The sequence below is a fragment of the Ictalurus punctatus genome, chromosome 17, assembly GCF_001660625.3.
Source record: "Ictalurus punctatus breed USDA103 chromosome 17, Coco_2.0, whole genome shotgun sequence".
Classification (NCBI taxonomy): domain Eukaryota; kingdom Metazoa; phylum Chordata; class Actinopteri; order Siluriformes; family Ictaluridae; genus Ictalurus; species Ictalurus punctatus.
Genome location: NC_030432.2, coordinates 6023259 through 6041866, shown reverse-complemented (window position 1 = coordinate 6041866; position 18608 = coordinate 6023259). Strand labels below are relative to the sequence as shown.

Below are 18608 nucleotides of genomic sequence, written 5' to 3'. Positions count from 1 at the left end.
ATGGTGTGATTATGAGACGACTGTGACTTCAGCTTTTCTTTCCCCAATTACCAGATTAAATGTGATACTAAATAGATCCATGATGAAACACCCCAATAATACCCAATAAGTTTTGAGAAATAGCACATACAATACACATTCAACATCATTTTGTGCACAAAACTTTTATATATAAAAAAAAAACAAAAAAAAAACTTTCAGCTCTCATTTAATTACACGGGTCCTCCTACAAATATACACAAAATATTCAAACTATTTTTCCAGGTTTCTTGAACACAACAGCTAATGCACTGATGCAGTCACATGGCGAAAATCAGAGGCCCCCCTCGAACGACTAATCTTCTGTTGAGAATTCTCTGAACACCAGACTGCCTCCTCTCTGTGGAAAAAAACACCACAAGAGAACAGGAGCTTAAATTCAATCTAAAAATAAAAGCAGAATTACAACCATTAACTACAATTCCACTAGGCTAATGGTGCCACGGAATTAAACTGTTAAACAGATATTAAAACTGATGGATTGTATATTCACTTCTTGTCTTCGGACAAAGAGCTCCTTTGCACACTTCTGCATCACAATGCAAGTAAACCTTGAGGGGGGTGGGGGGGAAAGAAACCATATTTGATGCAACAGTTTCAAATTAATGATTTAAAAATAATCCCTGTAAAAAACACACAAAAAACAAAAACAAAACCCTAAATAAAAAAGGACATAGTCCTTGGGGCAAACAGGAGTTTTAGCTATTAAAATGTGTTCTCAGAATATTAATATGGATTAATTTATGGAGATACTAGAGATCCAGATCCTTTCTGCTTCTGGATGGAGCTCAAATCTTCTTTAATTCCAGACTGCTGGGACTACGGCTGCTCCTAAGGCCATACAGACTTCATATAAATCCAAAATGAACTTTCACACTAACTGTCGTTACCCAGATGAGGATGGGTTCCCTTCTGAGTCGGGTTCCTCTCAAGGTTTCTTCCTCTTAAAACATCTTAGGGAGTTTTTCCTTGCCACCGTCGCCACTCAGTGGCTTGCTCAGTTGGGATAAATTCGCACCTTTAATATCTGTACATGTTGATATTTCTGTAAAGCTGCTTTGAGACAATGTCTATTGTAAAAAGCGCTATACAAAAAAAATTGAATTGAATTAATATGATTAACATGATATCTAGTTAAGTGACCAGTCAGTTTCTGCTCTGAGAACATATTCCAATTCTGAAACTCACAAATGCTCCTAGGGCTTTCACAAGAAGCACATGAGAAATTTACGGAGTCATAGATGTCTTCGCTCTCTACAAAAGAGAACATTGTAATCTTCAGCCACTTGTGAAGCTTGGGATATTTGACTCCATCACCAGGCCGAACTTCTAGGACTTCAACACTGTAGTCATCATCTTGTCGAGGACGGCTGAGAAAATGGAAAATAAATATTGCAAGAAATTCCTATTGGAATTTTGGTACATCAATACGAGATGAAGGTATTGAAATGAATTACAAAACTCAATTGAAATGGAAAACAAGTAAGGAATAAATTGAATAAGTGGCAAGGTGTGTTGTTATAAGAAAATAATCAACAACAAGGTGGTGTGATGTGGCCTGACATGAAGTGGAGTTACTATTATCTCTCAACTGCATGTCCCAAAGAGTTTTAGTACTTTAATATCACAGTGATTTGCCAATGATTACACTTTTTTAAATTAAAGAATGCCACATCATCCTGTTTCTCTAGACAGAGTTGTATTTAATGTTGTGGAACATCTACAAACCAAGATATTCCTGTAATAACTTATGCTATAGCAGCTATAAACTGTAATTCCCTTGTCAGCCTTTTTTTTTTTTCTCAGGAGGTTAATAAGATTTATTTTTATTTTTTTAAAAAGCAGGTTGTCATGTTACTGAGAATCCAGAATTCCATCTGTCTCGAAGACTTTCTCATCCCATCTACCTCCACAACACCTTCCTAACACTCAAGGAGCCATTTAACAATAATTATTAATTGGTGTGGCCATTAAGGTTTTAGTCAATCACTGGTTCTAAATATTTTCTCTTAAATACCCCCCCAAAAAGTCACATTTTTCTTTACATTTCCAGGCAGTGGGCTGATGTTGGAGCATCCTGTCTGTTTCCTATGCCAGGAATGCACAGTCAGCCTTTACATGCCACAGATACTTCCTGACCTTCTTAAAAGTAACAAGGTCGCAAAACAAGGTCAGGCCAAACAAGCATGAGTCCTGATCTAATGCCTACACAAACTTAAAAGAAAGAGGGAAAGTGAGAGATTGCTTTATTATACCCATTTTTACTACAAATTACATAACAGACCTACAGTGCCCTCCACTAATATTGATACCCTTGGTAAATATGAGCAAAGAAGGCTGTGAAAATTTGTCTTTGTTTATCTTTTGATTAAAAATATAAATAAATCACAGAAATACACTGCCCTATGGATATCAATCAATTGCAAACAAAACACAGATTTATAAAAAAATAAAATCAGTTATTGACACCCTTTTAGGCAATACTTTGTGCTACTTTCCTTTGACAAGATAACAGCTCGGAGTCTTCTCCTATAATGCCTGATGATGTTGGAGAATACATAGCAAGGGATCCGAGACCGTTCCTTCATACAGAATCTCTCCAAATCCTTCAAATTTCGAGGTCCATGCTGGTGGACTCTCCTCTTCAGTTCACCCCACAAGTTTTCTCTGGGTTTCAGGTCAGGTGACTGGGATGGCCATGGCAGGACCTTGATTTTGTGGTCAGTAAACCATTTTTGTATTGATTTTGATGTATGTTTTGGATCATCGTCCTGCTGGAAGATCCAACCATGGCCCATTTTAAGCTTTCTGGCAGAGGCAGTCAGGTTTTCATTTAATGTCTGTTGATATTTGATAGAGTCCATGATGTCATGTATCATAACAAAATGTCCAGGTCCTCTGGCAGAAAAACAGCCACAAAGCATTAAAGAGCCACCACCATATTTAACCGTGGGCATGAGGTACTTTTCCATATGGCTCCCTCTCTGTGTGCATCAAAACCACCTCTGGTGTTTATTACCAAAAAGCTCTATTTTGGTTTCATAACATTTCCAGTTGACTGGAACGTCTTTAATTATTGCCCTGATGGTGGAAATGGGCATTTTCAATGCTTATGCTATTTACTTATAGTCAACCTCCCATTTTGTGAAGCTCAACAACCCTTTGCCACACATGACAGCTATGTTCATTGGTTGATATATTCCAGTTATGAATGACTAAGGGAATTTGGCCCATGTTACCTCATATTTATACCCCTGTGAAACAGGAAGTCATGGTTGAACTATTTCCTGTTCCTAGTCACCGAGGTGTACTAAAAAAATTAAAAACATCAGTGGTAATATACTTAATATATTTTTCTCATATGAATTCATAGGGATGGCAATAATTGTTGCACACCTATATTTAACAAAAAAAATTTTTTATATATAAACCTGTTTTGTTTTCAATTGTTTAATATCCATGAGAGCAGAGTATTTGTGATTTTTTTTATTATTAAATAAAAGATCAAAAGGTTAAACAATACCAAATTTTCCACAGCATTTTTTGCTCATATTGACCGAGGGTTCCAATATTAGTGGAGGGCACTGTATAAGCTATAAAAGGATATAAACAAAACAAGTCTATTTTCTTACAAACAAAATATCAATTAATAGAATAAATAATCAACAGAGAAGCTGATTAATGTACCCTCTGTGAAGCAGAGTCCATCTGAGCTCATCATGTGGATCAGGACTGGGTGTGGCCCAGCAGTCATTAAGCACAAGCTCAAGGTCTTTATCCTCATGCTTTAGGACAAATACCTCCACAAACACTGGCTCCCCCAGACCGTGCATCACAGGAGGTGCCTGGATCTTATAGAAGTTCCTGAAAGAAGAATCTAACAAAGTCTGGTTAGGAAAACATAGGTCCAAAGTTTCCAAAATTGTTCTCAGCACTGCTGCTAATTCATATTAAACGTAATATATAAATGTTGAGACGATTTCAAGAAAAAGATTTTATGTGATTGTTCATTGAATGATGACCAGTAAATACTCAATACAGACCTGTGGCGAATCTCATCTGAGCACGGAGCATGCCCTCATTTTTCAGGACGGAAGCAGTTGTTAATATCGGCGCTCTAATTTCAACAGCTGTGCTGCTGCTAGTATTGAGCAGTGCATATGTACAAGACACAGTCAGCCTGGGGGGGGGAGTAGTCTGTAAGTAATTAAGTCTAGAGCGAGGAGTTAGAAATTTGGAGAAAACGTAAATGTGTAAGCAGAAGTACTTAAAAAGAGTGTCTCTAAATACTGATCCTTGCTTGGAGTGGGGAAACTTTACTACCACAATATTCACCCAGAATGTGATATTTCCACCAAGGATCTGCAAGTCATAAAGAAACACTCTGTTAACTAGTGAACACCCAAAAAACAAATGATAAGGTGGGGGGTTGGAAATAAGCCCAGCCTCATTCATTACCCTCTGACATTCATTTTGAAAGAGTTCCATTTTCTAATAAGCTTATCTACAATTTAATAGAAATTCCATTTTCCCTATTTACCTGGAGCTTGAAATTAAAGATTCATAAAGATCATCAAATACCCCAGCACTAGTGACAGAGCCACGGGAATACCCCAGCACTAGTGACAGAGCCACGGGAATACCCCAGCACTAGTGACAGAGCCACGGGAATACCCCAGCACTAGTGACAGAGCCACGGGAATACCCCAGCACTAGTGACAGAGCCACGGGAATACCCCAGCACTAGTGACAGAGCCACGGGAATACCCCAGCACTAGTGACAGAGCCACGGGAATACCCCAGCACTAGTGACAGAGCCACGGGAATACCCCAGCACTAGTGACAGAGCCACGGGAATACCCCAGCACTAGTGACAGAGCCAAGGGAATACCCCAGCACTAGTGACAGAGCCAAGGGAATACCCCAGCACTAGTGACAGAGCCACAGGAATACCCCAGCACTAGTGACAGAGCCGGGAATACCCCAGCACTAGTGACAGAGCCACAGGAATACTCCAGCACTAGTGACAGAGCCACGGGAATACCCCAGCACTAGTGACAGAGCCACGGGAATACCCCAGCACTAGTGACAGAGCCAAGGGAATACCCCAGCACTAGTGACAGAGCCAAGGGAATACCCCAGCACTAGTGACAGAGCCACAGGAATACCCCAGCACTAGTGACAGAGCCGGGAATACCCCAGCACTAGTGACAGAGCCACGGGAATACCCCAGCACTAGTGACAGAGCCACGGGAATACCCCAGCACTAGTGACAGAGCCACAGGAATACCCCAGCACTAGTGACAGAGCCGGGAATACCCCAGCACTAGTGACAGAGCCAAGGGAATACCCCAGCACTAGTGACAGAGCCACAGGAATACCCCAGCACTAGTGACAGAGCCGGGAATACCCCAGCACTAGTGACAGAGCCACAGGAATACTCCAGCACTAGTGACAGAGCCACGGGAATACCCCAGCACTAGTGACAGAGCCACGGGAATACCCCAGCACTAGTGACAGAGCCAAGGGAATACCCCAGCACTAGTGACAGAGCCAAGGGAATACCCCAGCACTAGTGACAGAGCCACAGGAATACCCCAGCACTAGTGACAGAGCCGGGAATACCCCAGCACTAGTGACAGAGCCACAGGAATACTCCAGCACTAGTGACAGAGCCACAGGAATACTCCAGCACTAGTGACAGAACCACAGGAATACCCCAGCCTGTTTGCAGCATGTGGGGACAGAAGGATGTGCTCTGGATGGAGCATAGCTGGCTATCTACACACTGCACATTCCGTTTCCTAAGAAACAAGCTAGAATACAATACGCGTGTGTTGATTAAGAAGCTGTAAAAGGTCTTCAGCTTACCGTTTTCTGCACGTGACAGCTGCTGTGTGAAACCCCAATGATGATAAAGTCTGGTGTATCGGTTACATCATATGAGCATCGCCCGGCCATCAGTCTAGCATTCTGGTACCGACCATGTTCGTCTGCAGCGTCATTTAATAGAATGTGCATTTAATTCAATACACTGCTTTATTTTTTTTTTTTATTTCTACTAATCTCAGACCAAAACCTACCTTGGACATAAATATACGTTGGCACTGGCTCACTGGAGTCTTTGGAAATATACGCGAACATGTTTGGGGCTGTACATATGATGGTATCATTGCTTTCAGTTTGTTTATAAAAACACTGGACTTCACAGATGAGCACCACTGATATTAGTAACCCCAATAATGTAAGCATCTTTTTTAAAGAATATAATGTAAAATTAGGCCAATATTTTGGGTTAGTTAGTCTTTAATCCTCTAGAGCAAGAAGGATTTTTTATTTTATTTTTTTAAATCGAAGAGCACAGCTGCGTGTTATTCATTCCTAATGAGAAAATTGCGCCTAGTGGAGAATGAGACGCGCATGCGCAATAGCACACGTGGCTCATTTCCGGTGTGACGGTTAATTCATTTCCTCTGTTTGTCCGTCACTGCGAGTGTACCTGTGACTGTATGTGTGAGTGTACAATGTGGCGTCATTCACTCTCATTGTACGTTTTTAAACCTTTTTTTGTACAAATTGGAGCCAAAGCATGCGCAGTAGATACAGCCAGTCAGCCTTTGGCCCCGCCCATACAACCTTACGCACACATCCACGATGTACCTGTGGCAATAACAAAGAAGTAGACTTTCAGCATGTGAAACACTGCTGCGAATATGGGCGGCATCCGGATATGACATCACATGCCAATGTTAAAATATACCATGTGTACCAAAGCAATCATAAAAAAGCAAATATACCAAAGCAAATATACCAAAGCAATCTAGGCAATTTCTCTTTGATGTTGATTTTATATTCTTTTAAAGCTGTGTTGTATAAAACGGTATTAAACATCATCGTTCTGAAGAGGTCATGCCGTGACGTGTCGATCTTCTATTGGTCTTCACGTGATATGAATTCGCAGGTTCACCAAACTTGAGCAGCATGAGTTCAGAGTGTTCTCATTGAATAGGAGAGTTCCAGCAGAGCAGTGGAGATGAGGGAGCAAGGTACCTCAGCCTTAGTGTCTTTGCTATGGTTGTACTGTGAACAGCTTCTCCCTCATTAACAGGTCACTGGTAGACGGCCTCCTCTACACTGTTAAAAATTTTCCTGTTAAAAAACAGTAAAGAACTGGCAGCACGGTTGCCAGCAAGTTACTGTCAAATTAGCAATGTTGTTGAAATGTACAGTTGGATACTGGTTTTGCAAATACAGCATAAAGCTGTTATTTTCCACATTTACAGTAAAATACTGACAAAGGATTAGCAGTTAATTAATGTTTACTTGACCTTTTTCACAAGAGGTATATTTGCAGGATTTTACTGTAAACTACAAATATTTACAAATGTACTACATGCTACTGTATAAGCTATTGATTAATGAACTGCTAGCAAAAAGGACTACAGTTATTTTTTTTACTTCACATTTCTTTTCTAAACCTTGTGATTTGATCAATTACCCATTTTAACAGCCTTGCAATAAAAATAAAATGTTTTAATACATTGTATACAGTAAATGTAGCCTTTAAAATAGTGACTTAAAATTTGAACACAAATAACTTCAAAGTGTCTTTAAAAAAAATTCTCTCTTAATTTAGCTTTTGAAAAGCTTTCTTGAAAAAGAAATAAAAGCCTAAAGCACATTTAGGGCAAAAAATGCAGTTTCAGGCATTTATATATATATATATATATATATATATATATATATATATATATATATATATATATATATATATATATATATATATACACACACACACACACACACACACACACACTACAAAATCTGAAGGTAATTGGTAAACAAATTTCAGCCATATAAATAATAAATACATAAATGCATTAGCAAGACTTGCAGTCTGTCCATAAAACTGAACTCTTTACACTAACAACGACTGACTAAGAGACTAAAGGAGTGTATGTAAGTGTGTGTGGGTGTATGTGTGTCTGTGTGTGCGTGCATGTGGTGTGTGTGTGTATGTATATATATATATATATATATATATATATATATATATATATATATATATACACACACACACACACACACACACACACATATATATATATATATATATATATATATATATATATATATATATATATATATATACACACATATATATATATATATATACATATATATGTGTGTGTGTGTGTGTGTGTGGTGTGTCTGGGTGTGAGAATGTCTGGGGTCACTGACTTATATAAAGTCCCACTCAAAGTCCATCCATTTCTTTAGTAGACTGGACAAACAAGGGTTGACTGATGTCATCTTTTTCCGGACTGACCTTCACCATCCGCTTTGACAGGACTTTGCCTCATCCAGCCTTGGTGCCTCTCTCAGGATTTATCTTGATGAACCGCCTGAAAAGCGACACAATGACCTCAAATCACACAGTATCAGCTGAAGGTTGTACACATCTAAGCACCTAACCTTTAAATGAATTCCAGTGTGCATGCAGCATCATCTTGGTACTGAAGTAGTAAGTAGATGTAATAAGTAGAAAAGACAGCAGCAAGCCCAGGCAGAAAAGCTGGCTGGATGCCCTCACAAATGATGTGCCCTTCAAGGCTGATCATCCAGTGGTGAATACAGCTTCCTGGTGTTTCTCCTGAAACATCTTGACACGTCAAAGTTGCCATTCCAGCATCACTGACGTTTTCAGATTAGAAGAGAAGGAATATCATGCATCTCTGAATAAAACTGAACATTAGAAATTGTACAGATCTGTAAAACAAAAGGGGACTGTCACCTATTAATTCAAACGATGAAGATGGGTGAAAAATCACAGTTTAAACACGTGTGGGTTCACTGCATTTTTCTGTTCCCAAAATGCAATGCAATAAAATACTGTAAATACTGAGTAATCTATACTATAAAATACCATTATATTTCATTGAAGTCATTTCACCAACCAAAATGAACATAATTTACTGCATTTAAAAATAACAGGATTATACTGTTGATATTTTTAATTAAATTAACAGCCATTTCTAATAGTGTAGGTAGAGCCATCATTGTTCCATATTCTTTCTGTTTTTGAATACTGAATTTAAGGGTGCTCTGCAGGATGATCAAATTTTGGGATATTGTTTGTTTTCTTTATACTGTTTGTTTAGGTATATTCTCTCTCTAGGGCTGTCCAGAAAAAGGGATTTATATAGAGATCATGTGACACTATAATTGTACACATGTCTTTGCTGGACCCTTGAGCAAGGCCCTTAACCCTCACCTGCTCAGTTGTTTAAATGTGCTAAATGTACCTTTCACTTCTGTAAGTTGCTCTGGATCAGGACATATGCCGTAAAATATATTATTATAGGTCAACTCCAACTAAATATGTGATTTCAGATGGTGACTGGGTGCACCACAACTAATTTAGGGTGTTTGCAGTATGGGGTGCAGTCATTTATTTGTAAATCATTTTTCAACCTATATTGTCGACGTCCCACCACTTAAATATTATGGGATATTAGATTAGATTCATGACATACATTATAAACCCTGACCTGACCATTGAACCCATATGTGAGCCTTCCTCAATATGTTGCCACAAAGTTTGAAGCACACAATTGTATAGGATGTCTTTGTATGATGTAGCATTAGTTTCCCCTTCACTGGAACAAACTGCGAAAAACTGTGAACAAATACTGCAAGGCACAAGTCTACTATTAGAATTTAAGATAGCTATTTATGCTTAGCTAATGCTTTCCAAAGGAGAGAGTGTATAAAAAAAAAAACCTCTGCTAAGACAGCACAGACTAATATAATTTTTATTGCTTCATTGTTTTCTAGGGTCAAATCCAACAGATCAAATCTAAGAAGGCTGATTTTGTGTCATGTTAGCGTTCTTAAATGGTTAACATTACAGCTAGGCATTTAATTAATATTCTAATCCATTGATGAGAACAGGCACAAGTGAAAACCAAGCAAACAGTAGAAATGTAAAGAGACTCAAAGGTACAAAAACTAGAAGAAAAAAAGAATAAACTAATGCTCAGCATAGACAAGAATGCAAGTAAAGACTTCACAGTATGGTGTATATACACATTTAATTAATCCATAAATGTATTGATCCAACCAAACAAGTATAGTTTTTGGTTTGTTAAATTGTTTTAGCTAACTTAAAAAAAAAAAAAAAAGAAGTTTAAAATCTTTAAAATAAATAAATAATCAGTCCAAAAAAATGCACAAAATCTATTATTTAGATTTATTAAAATAATGCAAGGTTGTGCTGTATAATTTTATTTCAGTAAAAATCACTAAGCCATAAGAGCTTTTCTCTGACTGTCACCCCGGTATCTTCTGTTGCAGCCTCTCTCTATCTTCCCACTGGCCTGGGTCCGTGTAACCTTGATTAGGTTGAACTGCATCTCTAATCTAACGGTTTTTACAAAAACAAAATGACATACAGTGAAAATCGTTTGACTTGTGATAATTTGAAGAACATTCTCTCTCTAGCAGACGCACATGCTGAAGACAGAAGGCCTCATAGATCTAAAAACGAGCCTAGGAGGAAAGATTTTTAGCTTCATAAATACTGCATTAATCAGAAACTCAGCACAAAATAATCAGACTCAAAAGAAAGAGTTAAGGACCTATTTATTGATTTATCTTCACAAGAAAAAATATCTCAAAAGTATATAACTGATGATGATTAAGCCTGATAAACAATGAAAGAAATCACACTGATACACGACCTCAGACATCTTTATGCAGTATAAACCAGAACCATGTACCCATTTTCACTATTTCCTAAGTCACAAATCCAGTGGAACAATACCATTACAGAATATTACAGTACATAAACTTAAACAGGCATGTTTTCAGTGAGTTGGAAGATGACTGTTTATTTATTGTTTGCTGGAGTTCGGTCATATAATGGATTTTTGAACTGATATTCTGCTGGAGAGAAATGAGAGAGAGAGAGAGAGAGAGAGAAAGAAAGAAACATATATAAATGTTCTTGTGTAATATTTTACAGTGTACATAGTGATTTTCCAAAAATGTCTAGTCAATGTTTAGCCTTTATCTGTGATATTTATCATCTAACAGTGTTTAGTTCCCCGAAATAAAACATTTCATAATTCTAATAAGAGTAAGTTTAAAAAATTGTCATATATAGAAATGTGCTGTTCAAAATGTACTGTCAATAGACAACAAATGTACATCGAATGTGGGCATATAGCATCGTTAATTGTATCTTCATTTATTTTAGATTCAATGATGTAGCTTCCATTTCAATTACTGAGGCAACAGCTGTGCTAGCACAGTCTCATTTATGCAGGCCTAATTATTTGAATGTATGCTTAGCATAACTCTGTATTGTGAAAATGGAAGCCCTTTTGTATTTATATTTTATAAATTTATATTTTACTTCTTTTTTTTTTTTAATGACAGCTGTGTATCAGCTAAACACAAGCTGTTTTTGCATGTCTAGTGCTAAAGACTCCCTAAAATTCATCATTATTTAAAAAAAAAAAAGGTCAAGCATTGAGATGGAATGACCCATTACTGTTTCAGTCCAAATTATATTAGCAGTATCATGAGCATTCACAATGTTATCAAAATATGGTTGTATTGTGATATGTTACTTCTTGTAGTATACTTTTCAACATAGTAGTCATTATGTAAGAAATAACAGATTGTGCGGTCATGTGACACAACACCAAAGTGAATTTTTTTCTGGTGTGTTATTCTGGAGTGTGTTATTCTGCTTATACCACAGTGATTTGTCAACTATTACAATTTTTAACATTATAGGAATGATGAACAGTTCCTAGCAAAAAAAAAGTTCACCACAGCTATGATTATAAGTTTCTTTGTTAAACAACATGTTTTTAATCAATTTATTATAGTCTTAGATTATGTAGAGCATCTAAGTTCCTGTGTATGGTGAAACCAAATAACGTATTACAAGGAAAAAGTTGAGTTATTTGAAAATTCAGTTCCCTGTACTATATTAAAAACACATTAATAACACATTATTTGATGTTTTACTTTGTGAATTTAATTTATTTTTGAAAATATGCACTCATTTCAAATCTGATGACTGCAACAAGCTCCAAAAACGTTGACAGTGACGTCTGAGGGATCAGAGATCACATGCATTCAGAAGTAGTTTTCGGCCTTGCCCTTTACGCACCTGATTCCTTGAATCTTTTAATTATATTGTGCGCTGTAGAAGGTGAAATGCCCAAAATCCTACCGATTTGTCTTTAGGGAATGTTGTTCTCAACATGTTGGATTATTCGTGACGCATCTGTTGGCAGATTGCCGAGATTCGTCCCATCCTTACTCTTGAAGGACTAGGCATTTTTTGGAGGCTCCTTATATACTATGATTAAACGATTGCCTCACCTGTTTCACATCACCTTCTTATTTCAACTTGTCACATCGCTATTAGTCCCAAATTGCCCCCGTCCCAACTTTTTTGGAACATGTTGCATACATATATTTCTTCAAAAAACTATGGAGTTGATTAAGTAAAACATCAAATACCTTGTCTTTATACGTTTTTTGTTTAAATACAAGTACATTTACAAATCACTCCTCTGTTTTTATTAGTATTTTCCATACTGTCCCAACTTTTTCGGAATTTCGGGGTTGTAGAACGAGCGTATTAATATAAACTGGGACTACTGTAAGAGCTGCATGGTTCTACAAAAAATAACGCACTGCTTCTGACCAATCGGATTAGAGAATTCAACCACACTGTGGTATAAGGGTATAATTGATTACTAAACTCTTCAGTGGTGTCAGTGTACCTTTGTCTTTGTTTCTGTTCCTAGCACAGCGAGACTTGTCTATCTCTGACTGATTGGCTAGAACACAAAAGAACAAGATGTTTTTTATTGTTTGTATACAGTGGATATAAAATATCTACACACCCTTGTTAAAATTAAGGACTTAGTCAGATCTTTTTCCATCTTTACTGTGATGTACCAAAGAAATTGAAGTGAAATACAAACAGAAACGCTTTAGGGGAAAAATAACCTTACAGTGAAGTGATTCTGATTGACCCCAAATAAAGAGCAGCTGTTTTTGTAGGATTTTCCTGACATCATCTTGGTTTCATCTGACTGCTGAAGCCATGGTCTATAAAGAGCGTACAAAGCACGTACGAGATCTCATTGTCAAAAGGTAGAGGGGTACAGAGTCATTTCCAAAACTTCCAAAAGACCTATGGCAACATTAAAGGAACTGCATGAATAGATGCCAAGTAGTGGTCACTCTCTACATGTGACAACAGCCTTTTGTGTTCTTTACATGTCTGGGCTATAGGGTAGGGTATGTAGACAGAAGCCCATTCTCAGGACTTCTTCCAAGGTAGACATTTTTTGTGGCATAATTCTAATTAAAAAGATAGCTTATAACCCAAAGAACACCATTCCCATGATGAAGCGTTCTAGTGGCAGCATTATGGTATGAGCCTGCTTCTCTTCAGCTGGGACTGGGGCTCTAGTCAAGATAGAGGGAATCATAACTCCAAATACCGATCTATTCTGTCACAAAATCTGCAGGCCTCTGTTAGACAGTTGAAGATGAAGAAAGATTTCACCTTCCAGCACAATAATGACATGATAAATGATGATAAATAAACAATGATAAAGCACAAATGAAAGTCAACAAAGAAATGGCTTCAGAAGAAGATCAGTGTAGTGGAATGCCCAGTCAGAGACTAGATCTAAATCCTATTGAAGACGTGTGGTCATTAGATCCCTTTGCAATTTGATAGACCTGGAGCATTTTTGCAAGGAACATGTGGATTAAAATTGCCAAATCAAACTGGAAGACTAAGTGTGGTATTACAGGCAAAAGGTATTTTAACAAAGTATTATTTAAGGGGTGTACACACTTTTGCAACCATGGTACTGTACGTTTTTTTTCTTTTCTTCACATTAAAGGTGGAAAAAGATCTGACAAGCTTGATCTTGGTTTCATTTTATCACAAAAACCTACTATTTTAACAGGGGTGTGTAGAATTGTTATACTACTGTAATCATTTTCAATGTATTGCTACCAGTAAATATCATCAAATACTAAAGAAATTAAAAATTAAGAAATGTTAACCTACCATAGTACAGTCCTACTGAACCCGGCTGCTGATTTGGCATTTTTCTGAAAGCTGCTGCTGCTGATGATGAGTTTCAGTCACCTTGTATGGTAATTTTATTTGCAATAAATGATAACTATGCTGTTAACAAATAATGAATTACCTTTTGGGGGGACTTTTGACTTTTGTTTGGGATTGTGCTCATCATTTTCTTAAAAACAGAGAAAAGTAATAGTTTAAAAAAAAAAAAAAAAACTTGCATCATAGTGATTGATAGCAGGTAGTAGTCGGGCAAGAACAGATAAATATGACCAATATCTAGTGATTATTATTTCAGGGAAATGTCAAATACATTTTAAACACCATTTAGAATTATACTATACATGCATTCTGTGAACATGATTAATTAAATAGGTAGGAAAAAATTAACAGGAATAAAAGCTTACCATAGACATCATTGTCATGGTAACCTGGAAAAAAGATCAACAAATTAAAACGTAATAAACACTTAAAAACAATTACAATAAATAAATCGCTTGACTATCACCAATAAACAATTGTGTTATTTCTTAGTTCTCTTAATTTGCACATTTCTTAACTGATTCAATAATTTTTTAAATGGCAGTTGAGTGATCAAATAATTCATTAAATATTTAGTCAGTAAATATTTAATGAATTATTAAATATTCAGTACTTCACTAAATAAAATAATTAAATATTCATTAATTCGCTAAATTTTAGTGGCTCAAATGGGTTTTCATAAGGTTTTCCACCTGAAAACCATTCATTGTCTGAGAAAAGCCACTTCCATGTTCAAAATGAACTGGTTAATGCATAAGAAAGCAGAACAAAGACTTTTGCTAGTCAGCTAGATACAGTATGTCAGTTAGCTTGCTCCTCCATACGACAGCCTAACCTATTCCCAATGCATAGCTCTGTTTTTATTTAAGCAGACAAGTGTTAAAATGTGATTAGCACACTGCAGGTGATGATAAATAATATGGATGGTGTCTTGATTGTAATGCCTTCCAAGGTAACAATGCTTCTGAATAAAAGGAAGTACAATAAAAAATGTGATCATTTCTAATACAATATTTTGGATTCCCTTACCTTGCATATCTCTCTCCACATGGTGTTCAGCAGGGCACTCTCTGTCAGTATCATAATACTGATCATGACCATTTCTTCTCTCAGTGTTTACATAATCCTCGTCCTGCTCTTCCCTCATTGTATCTTCTCCTGATGCGTTTTCATAATCCGCCCCTTGTGTATCACTCTCTATGTCTTCATACTCACCATCACACTCATCAACCTTGGTGCGGTCAACACGATCTCTATGTTCTCCCTCCCTTTGTTCTTATATAATATAATCACCAAAGATGTCATGAGGTCAAAGGTCATCAACTTGCTTTCATAAAGATATAGAGATGACGAAAAATAGTGCTCACCTTGGTTGACGTAATAAGAATCAGATGCACTGTTTAGACACTTTCCTGCTAACACGGAGAGAACACTGTTACCACTGTATTTCCAGATCAATTACAGTAAATGGTATTGTATATGTGCGCTAATGTTGTATACCTTACTTGTGTTTCTCTACAATTTCTAATGAAAAGTGAACTGAAAGTCATTTACTGTAAACTCTACAGTAATTTACTGGCAGCAGAGTAAAGTGCTTTAAATTCACAGTAAATAACTGAAATATATTCACAGTATTGTAATATCTTTACAGGTGATTTGGGTTACTTTTGAATAGTTTATTACTGGGGTTTTTTCCATTAATATACTGTAAATTTTTCATGTTAAAATATGTGTAAATATAATTACAGTATAATATAAATATAATTTATATATTTATACATTATAATATATAATATAATATAAACCATAATCCATTTGCTCATTTGGCTGATGCTTTAATAAAAAAGAACCCAACCATCGCAGTGGTAGAATTGAACACGCAAACTTCTAATCAGTACCCTTAACCACTGAGACACCACAACTGGTGCAACTAATTTGCACTGATTTGAGCACCTCTAACGCGGAATTCAAGGTCAACGCAAGGATTACCATTCTCACCCCTGCCAAAAATATTAGATATCCCACTATGCACTGTGTTTTCTGGTATTTTACTGTAAGCCAATGTATTGCTCTAACTGCCGAATCGTTTACAGTACAATCCTGTTTAAAAAAAAACATACACAGTATTTTGCTGTAAAATAAATATTATAAATTTACAGCATTTTTTTTTTACAGTCTACAAAACATAAACCCCAGAGACAAGTATACCTATATGGGAACATTCCTATATGAACCAATCAAATGGAAATAGAAAATGCTCACCTCTGAATTTGTAGATAAGACAAAATACAGTCACAAGCAGAATAAATATTCCAACTCCAGCAACAATGTAGTACCATGGGAAATTTAAGCCTGCAACCACATAATGACCATAGTTTCAGCATAGTGGCATAGTAAATACACTACACGATTGCTATATTAATTGGGTGAAGGGGTGGTTGAGATTTTGAAAAAACTATTCACCCTCCCAATTGTTACCTCCTTTGTGACTTTCTAAACTTTGCGAGAGCTTTATTTCGACTCTCTGGCACTCGTGGCTCAGCTGACAGCAGTAGATGCCCAGGTCAGAGGCCTGAAACTGATGAACGAGGATGGAAAAGTTTCCTCTGCCAAACAGGAAGGGGAATGCTGTCAATCTGCCATCCCTAGGATCCTCAAAGGTGACATTTCCAGAAGACCCGATGCTCAGAAGGCTGGAAGTTTGGCTCCACCTGACTTCTTCGGTTTTTCCACTTTTCAAAAGGCTGCATGGGAGCAAGACCTCCGAGCCCAGCCAAATGTTGAGAGTAGTGTTGCTACATGACTCTGAACAATTTAATCCTGAACAAAAATAGGGAGCAATATGATGTGCGTCAAAAATAAAATTCAGACCATGTTTGTCACATATAACCATTTACAAATGGAGTCATATAATGGCATGTACAATACGAATTCATTCAACCATTTTCACTATAAGCACATAGAGCTCTAGGGGTTTTTAATTGGGTTTTATGATTATCTTTCATTTGTCACAAAGAAAAAAAGAAAATTTTCCACTCACCATATGGCACAAGGGCACTGAAAAATGTTAACAGCTGAACAAAATATTTCACACACATGTCCTACCCATTACCCACACCAATTTGCAATGACACATGTAAGAAGCAGAGCACAGAAACAGCCCATCCTGTAGGTAGCTGTCCTCTTTCACTTCCTGAGAGACACCCACGTTTTCAGCCTGTATATGGACTCTTGCTAAAGTATAATACGAAACCTGTTTATCTAGGGATTCAAATTAAATACATATTTGAATAATGTTGGTTACACTGCTTACAAATGCCCAAACAATATGTGCTCTATTTAGAACATCAAAACCGCATCATATTTAAATTAAATTTTATTACACATCTGCTGCAGTTGCTACTGTTGACAGAGTTCACACCTTCTGACATAATATTTCAATGTAGCTTGTATCCAGACCTCACCACATCCTGTCATACAGAAAGGTTGATACAATATGTACATATAACTAGACCAGTAAACAAATGAATTGGGGGAAAAAAAACACCTTTTCTAACAATTGAAAGATTTTATCAATTATATTTGGTTAATTGCTTGTGCTGTAACAAGTGCTTATTTATTTGGTTATTAAAGTGCTCAAGTGCTTATTACAATACAGGTAATAGAAAATTGTACTTCATTGTAAGAATAATAAGAAAAGCTATTGTTTTTACATCTGTCAACTTGGCCTAAAATTTTAAACTGATTTAATTAATGAAACCAAAGCATTTAGGTTATGAAATAACAAAGATCTCTGTGAAATGCCCACCCCACTATCACTTCAGTTTTGCAGCACAGAGTTGCATGAAAACCACACAACCATTTGTTCCATTTTGAAAGCTGCAAACCACTGTTTCCTTTAAATGCTATTTACTGTTTTTTGTTACTTCTTCTGCAACAATATACATGGAGATTACATGACAATTATTGTCCTTTCTACTAGTTTATACTGAGCACAAATGATCTTTGGCATATTGATTTGCCTCCCCTTCCCCCCACCGCCACAGGGTTTCAAGCTCCATTTTTACACAACGCTCAGCGTAATAAGTTGACAACAAACAAACACACCAGCGCCCTCATGTGACTGTGTTAACATGAGTGTTTTAGTGGCTTCTTTCTTATGTAAAGTTGATTTTTTTTTTTTTTTAAATGAGTGAATTAGTTTTATAGTGTAACACTGTTGATTTCACAGTTCTGATCAGTCAGATGGTGTTGAAGGATTTCTATAACAGCAGCTCAGACTGTTCTGGCTGCAAGACAAATCTCAGGTTTATATCACATTACATTTTACATTATCTGTTTTTATCCAAAGCGACATACAAGTGAGGAAATACAAGCAAAGCGATATTAT

General features: G+C 36.7%; 2 protein-coding genes across 10 annotated transcripts; both read right to left on the bottom strand.

Annotated features, from left to right (window-relative positions):
* Window positions 1-264: 264 nt before the first annotated feature.
* On the bottom strand, window positions 265-6656 carry LOC128635285 (zona pellucida sperm-binding protein 4). Of its 3 annotated transcripts, XM_053687358.1 has the most exons (8): window positions 6123-6656; window positions 5911-6032; window positions 4307-4401; window positions 4083-4219; window positions 3727-3916; window positions 1271-1409; window positions 533-590; window positions 265-379 (listed from the first exon to the last, which is right to left on the bottom strand). In XM_053687358.1, the coding sequence occupies exons 1-8, from the start codon at window positions 6289-6291 to the stop codon at window positions 300-302; spliced, it is 990 nt and encodes a 329-aa protein (XP_053543333.1). In that variant the 5' UTR covers window positions 6292-6656; the 3' UTR covers window positions 265-299. The 3 variants fall into 3 exon arrangements, with proteins under 3 accessions (XP_053543333.1, XP_053543334.1, XP_053543335.1); XM_053687359.1 differs by lacking the exon at window positions 533-590 and having other exon boundaries at window positions 289-379; window positions 1228-1409; window positions 6123-6655; XM_053687360.1 differs by lacking the exon at window positions 533-590 and having other exon boundaries at window positions 302-379; window positions 6123-6655.
* A 3186-nt stretch (window positions 6657-9842) lies between these two features.
* On the bottom strand, window positions 9843-17674 carry LOC108278357 (uncharacterized). 7 transcript variants are annotated; one of them, XM_017491689.3, is made up of 10 exons: window positions 17259-17668; window positions 16697-17038; window positions 16481-16570; window positions 15586-15633; window positions 15248-15493; window positions 14584-14607; window positions 14301-14348; window positions 14159-14218; window positions 12849-12905; window positions 9843-10461 (listed from the first exon to the last, which is right to left on the bottom strand). In XM_017491689.3, the coding sequence occupies exons 1-10, from the start codon at window positions 17314-17316 to the stop codon at window positions 10457-10459; spliced, it is 978 nt and encodes a 325-aa protein (XP_017347178.1). In that variant the 5' UTR covers window positions 17317-17668; the 3' UTR covers window positions 9843-10456. The 7 variants fall into 7 exon arrangements, with proteins under 7 accessions (XP_017347178.1, XP_017347180.1, XP_017347177.1 ...); XM_017491688.3 differs by lacking the exon at window positions 9843-10461 and adding an exon at window positions 10667-10986 and having other exon boundaries at window positions 14159-14215; window positions 17259-17674; XM_017491685.3 differs by lacking the exon at window positions 9843-10461 and adding an exon at window positions 10667-10986 and having other exon boundaries at window positions 17259-17670.
* Between the last annotated feature and the right edge of the window lie 934 nt (window positions 17675-18608).

Bases quoted from the DNA above. Each gene is read 5' to 3' on its own strand.
- LOC128635285 (XM_053687358.1), bottom strand. From the start codon at position 6,291: ATGCTTACATTATTGGGGTTACTAATATCAGTGGTGCTCATCTGTGAA. The intron at 3,917-4,082 runs GTCTGTATTGAG...AGACTTTGTTAG, and splicing joins TCAGATGAGATTCGCCACAG to ATTCTTCTTTCAGGAACTTC. The intron at 1,410-3,726 runs GTACATTAATCA...CCATTTTCTCAG, and splicing joins TGGACTCTGCTTCACAGAGG to CCGTCCTCGACAAGATGATG.
- LOC108278357 (XM_017491685.3), bottom strand. From the start codon at position 17,316: ATGTGTGTGAAATATTTTGTTCAGCTGTTAACATTTTTCAGTGCCCTT. The intron at 16,571-16,696 runs GTAACAATTGGG...ATGTGGTTGCAG, and splicing joins TTTAGAAAGTCACAAAGGAG to GCTTAAATTTCCCATGGTAC. The intron at 15,494-15,585 runs GTGAGCACTATT...ATATTATATAAG, and splicing joins TTCTTATTACGTCAACCAAG to AACAAAGGGAGGGAGAACAT.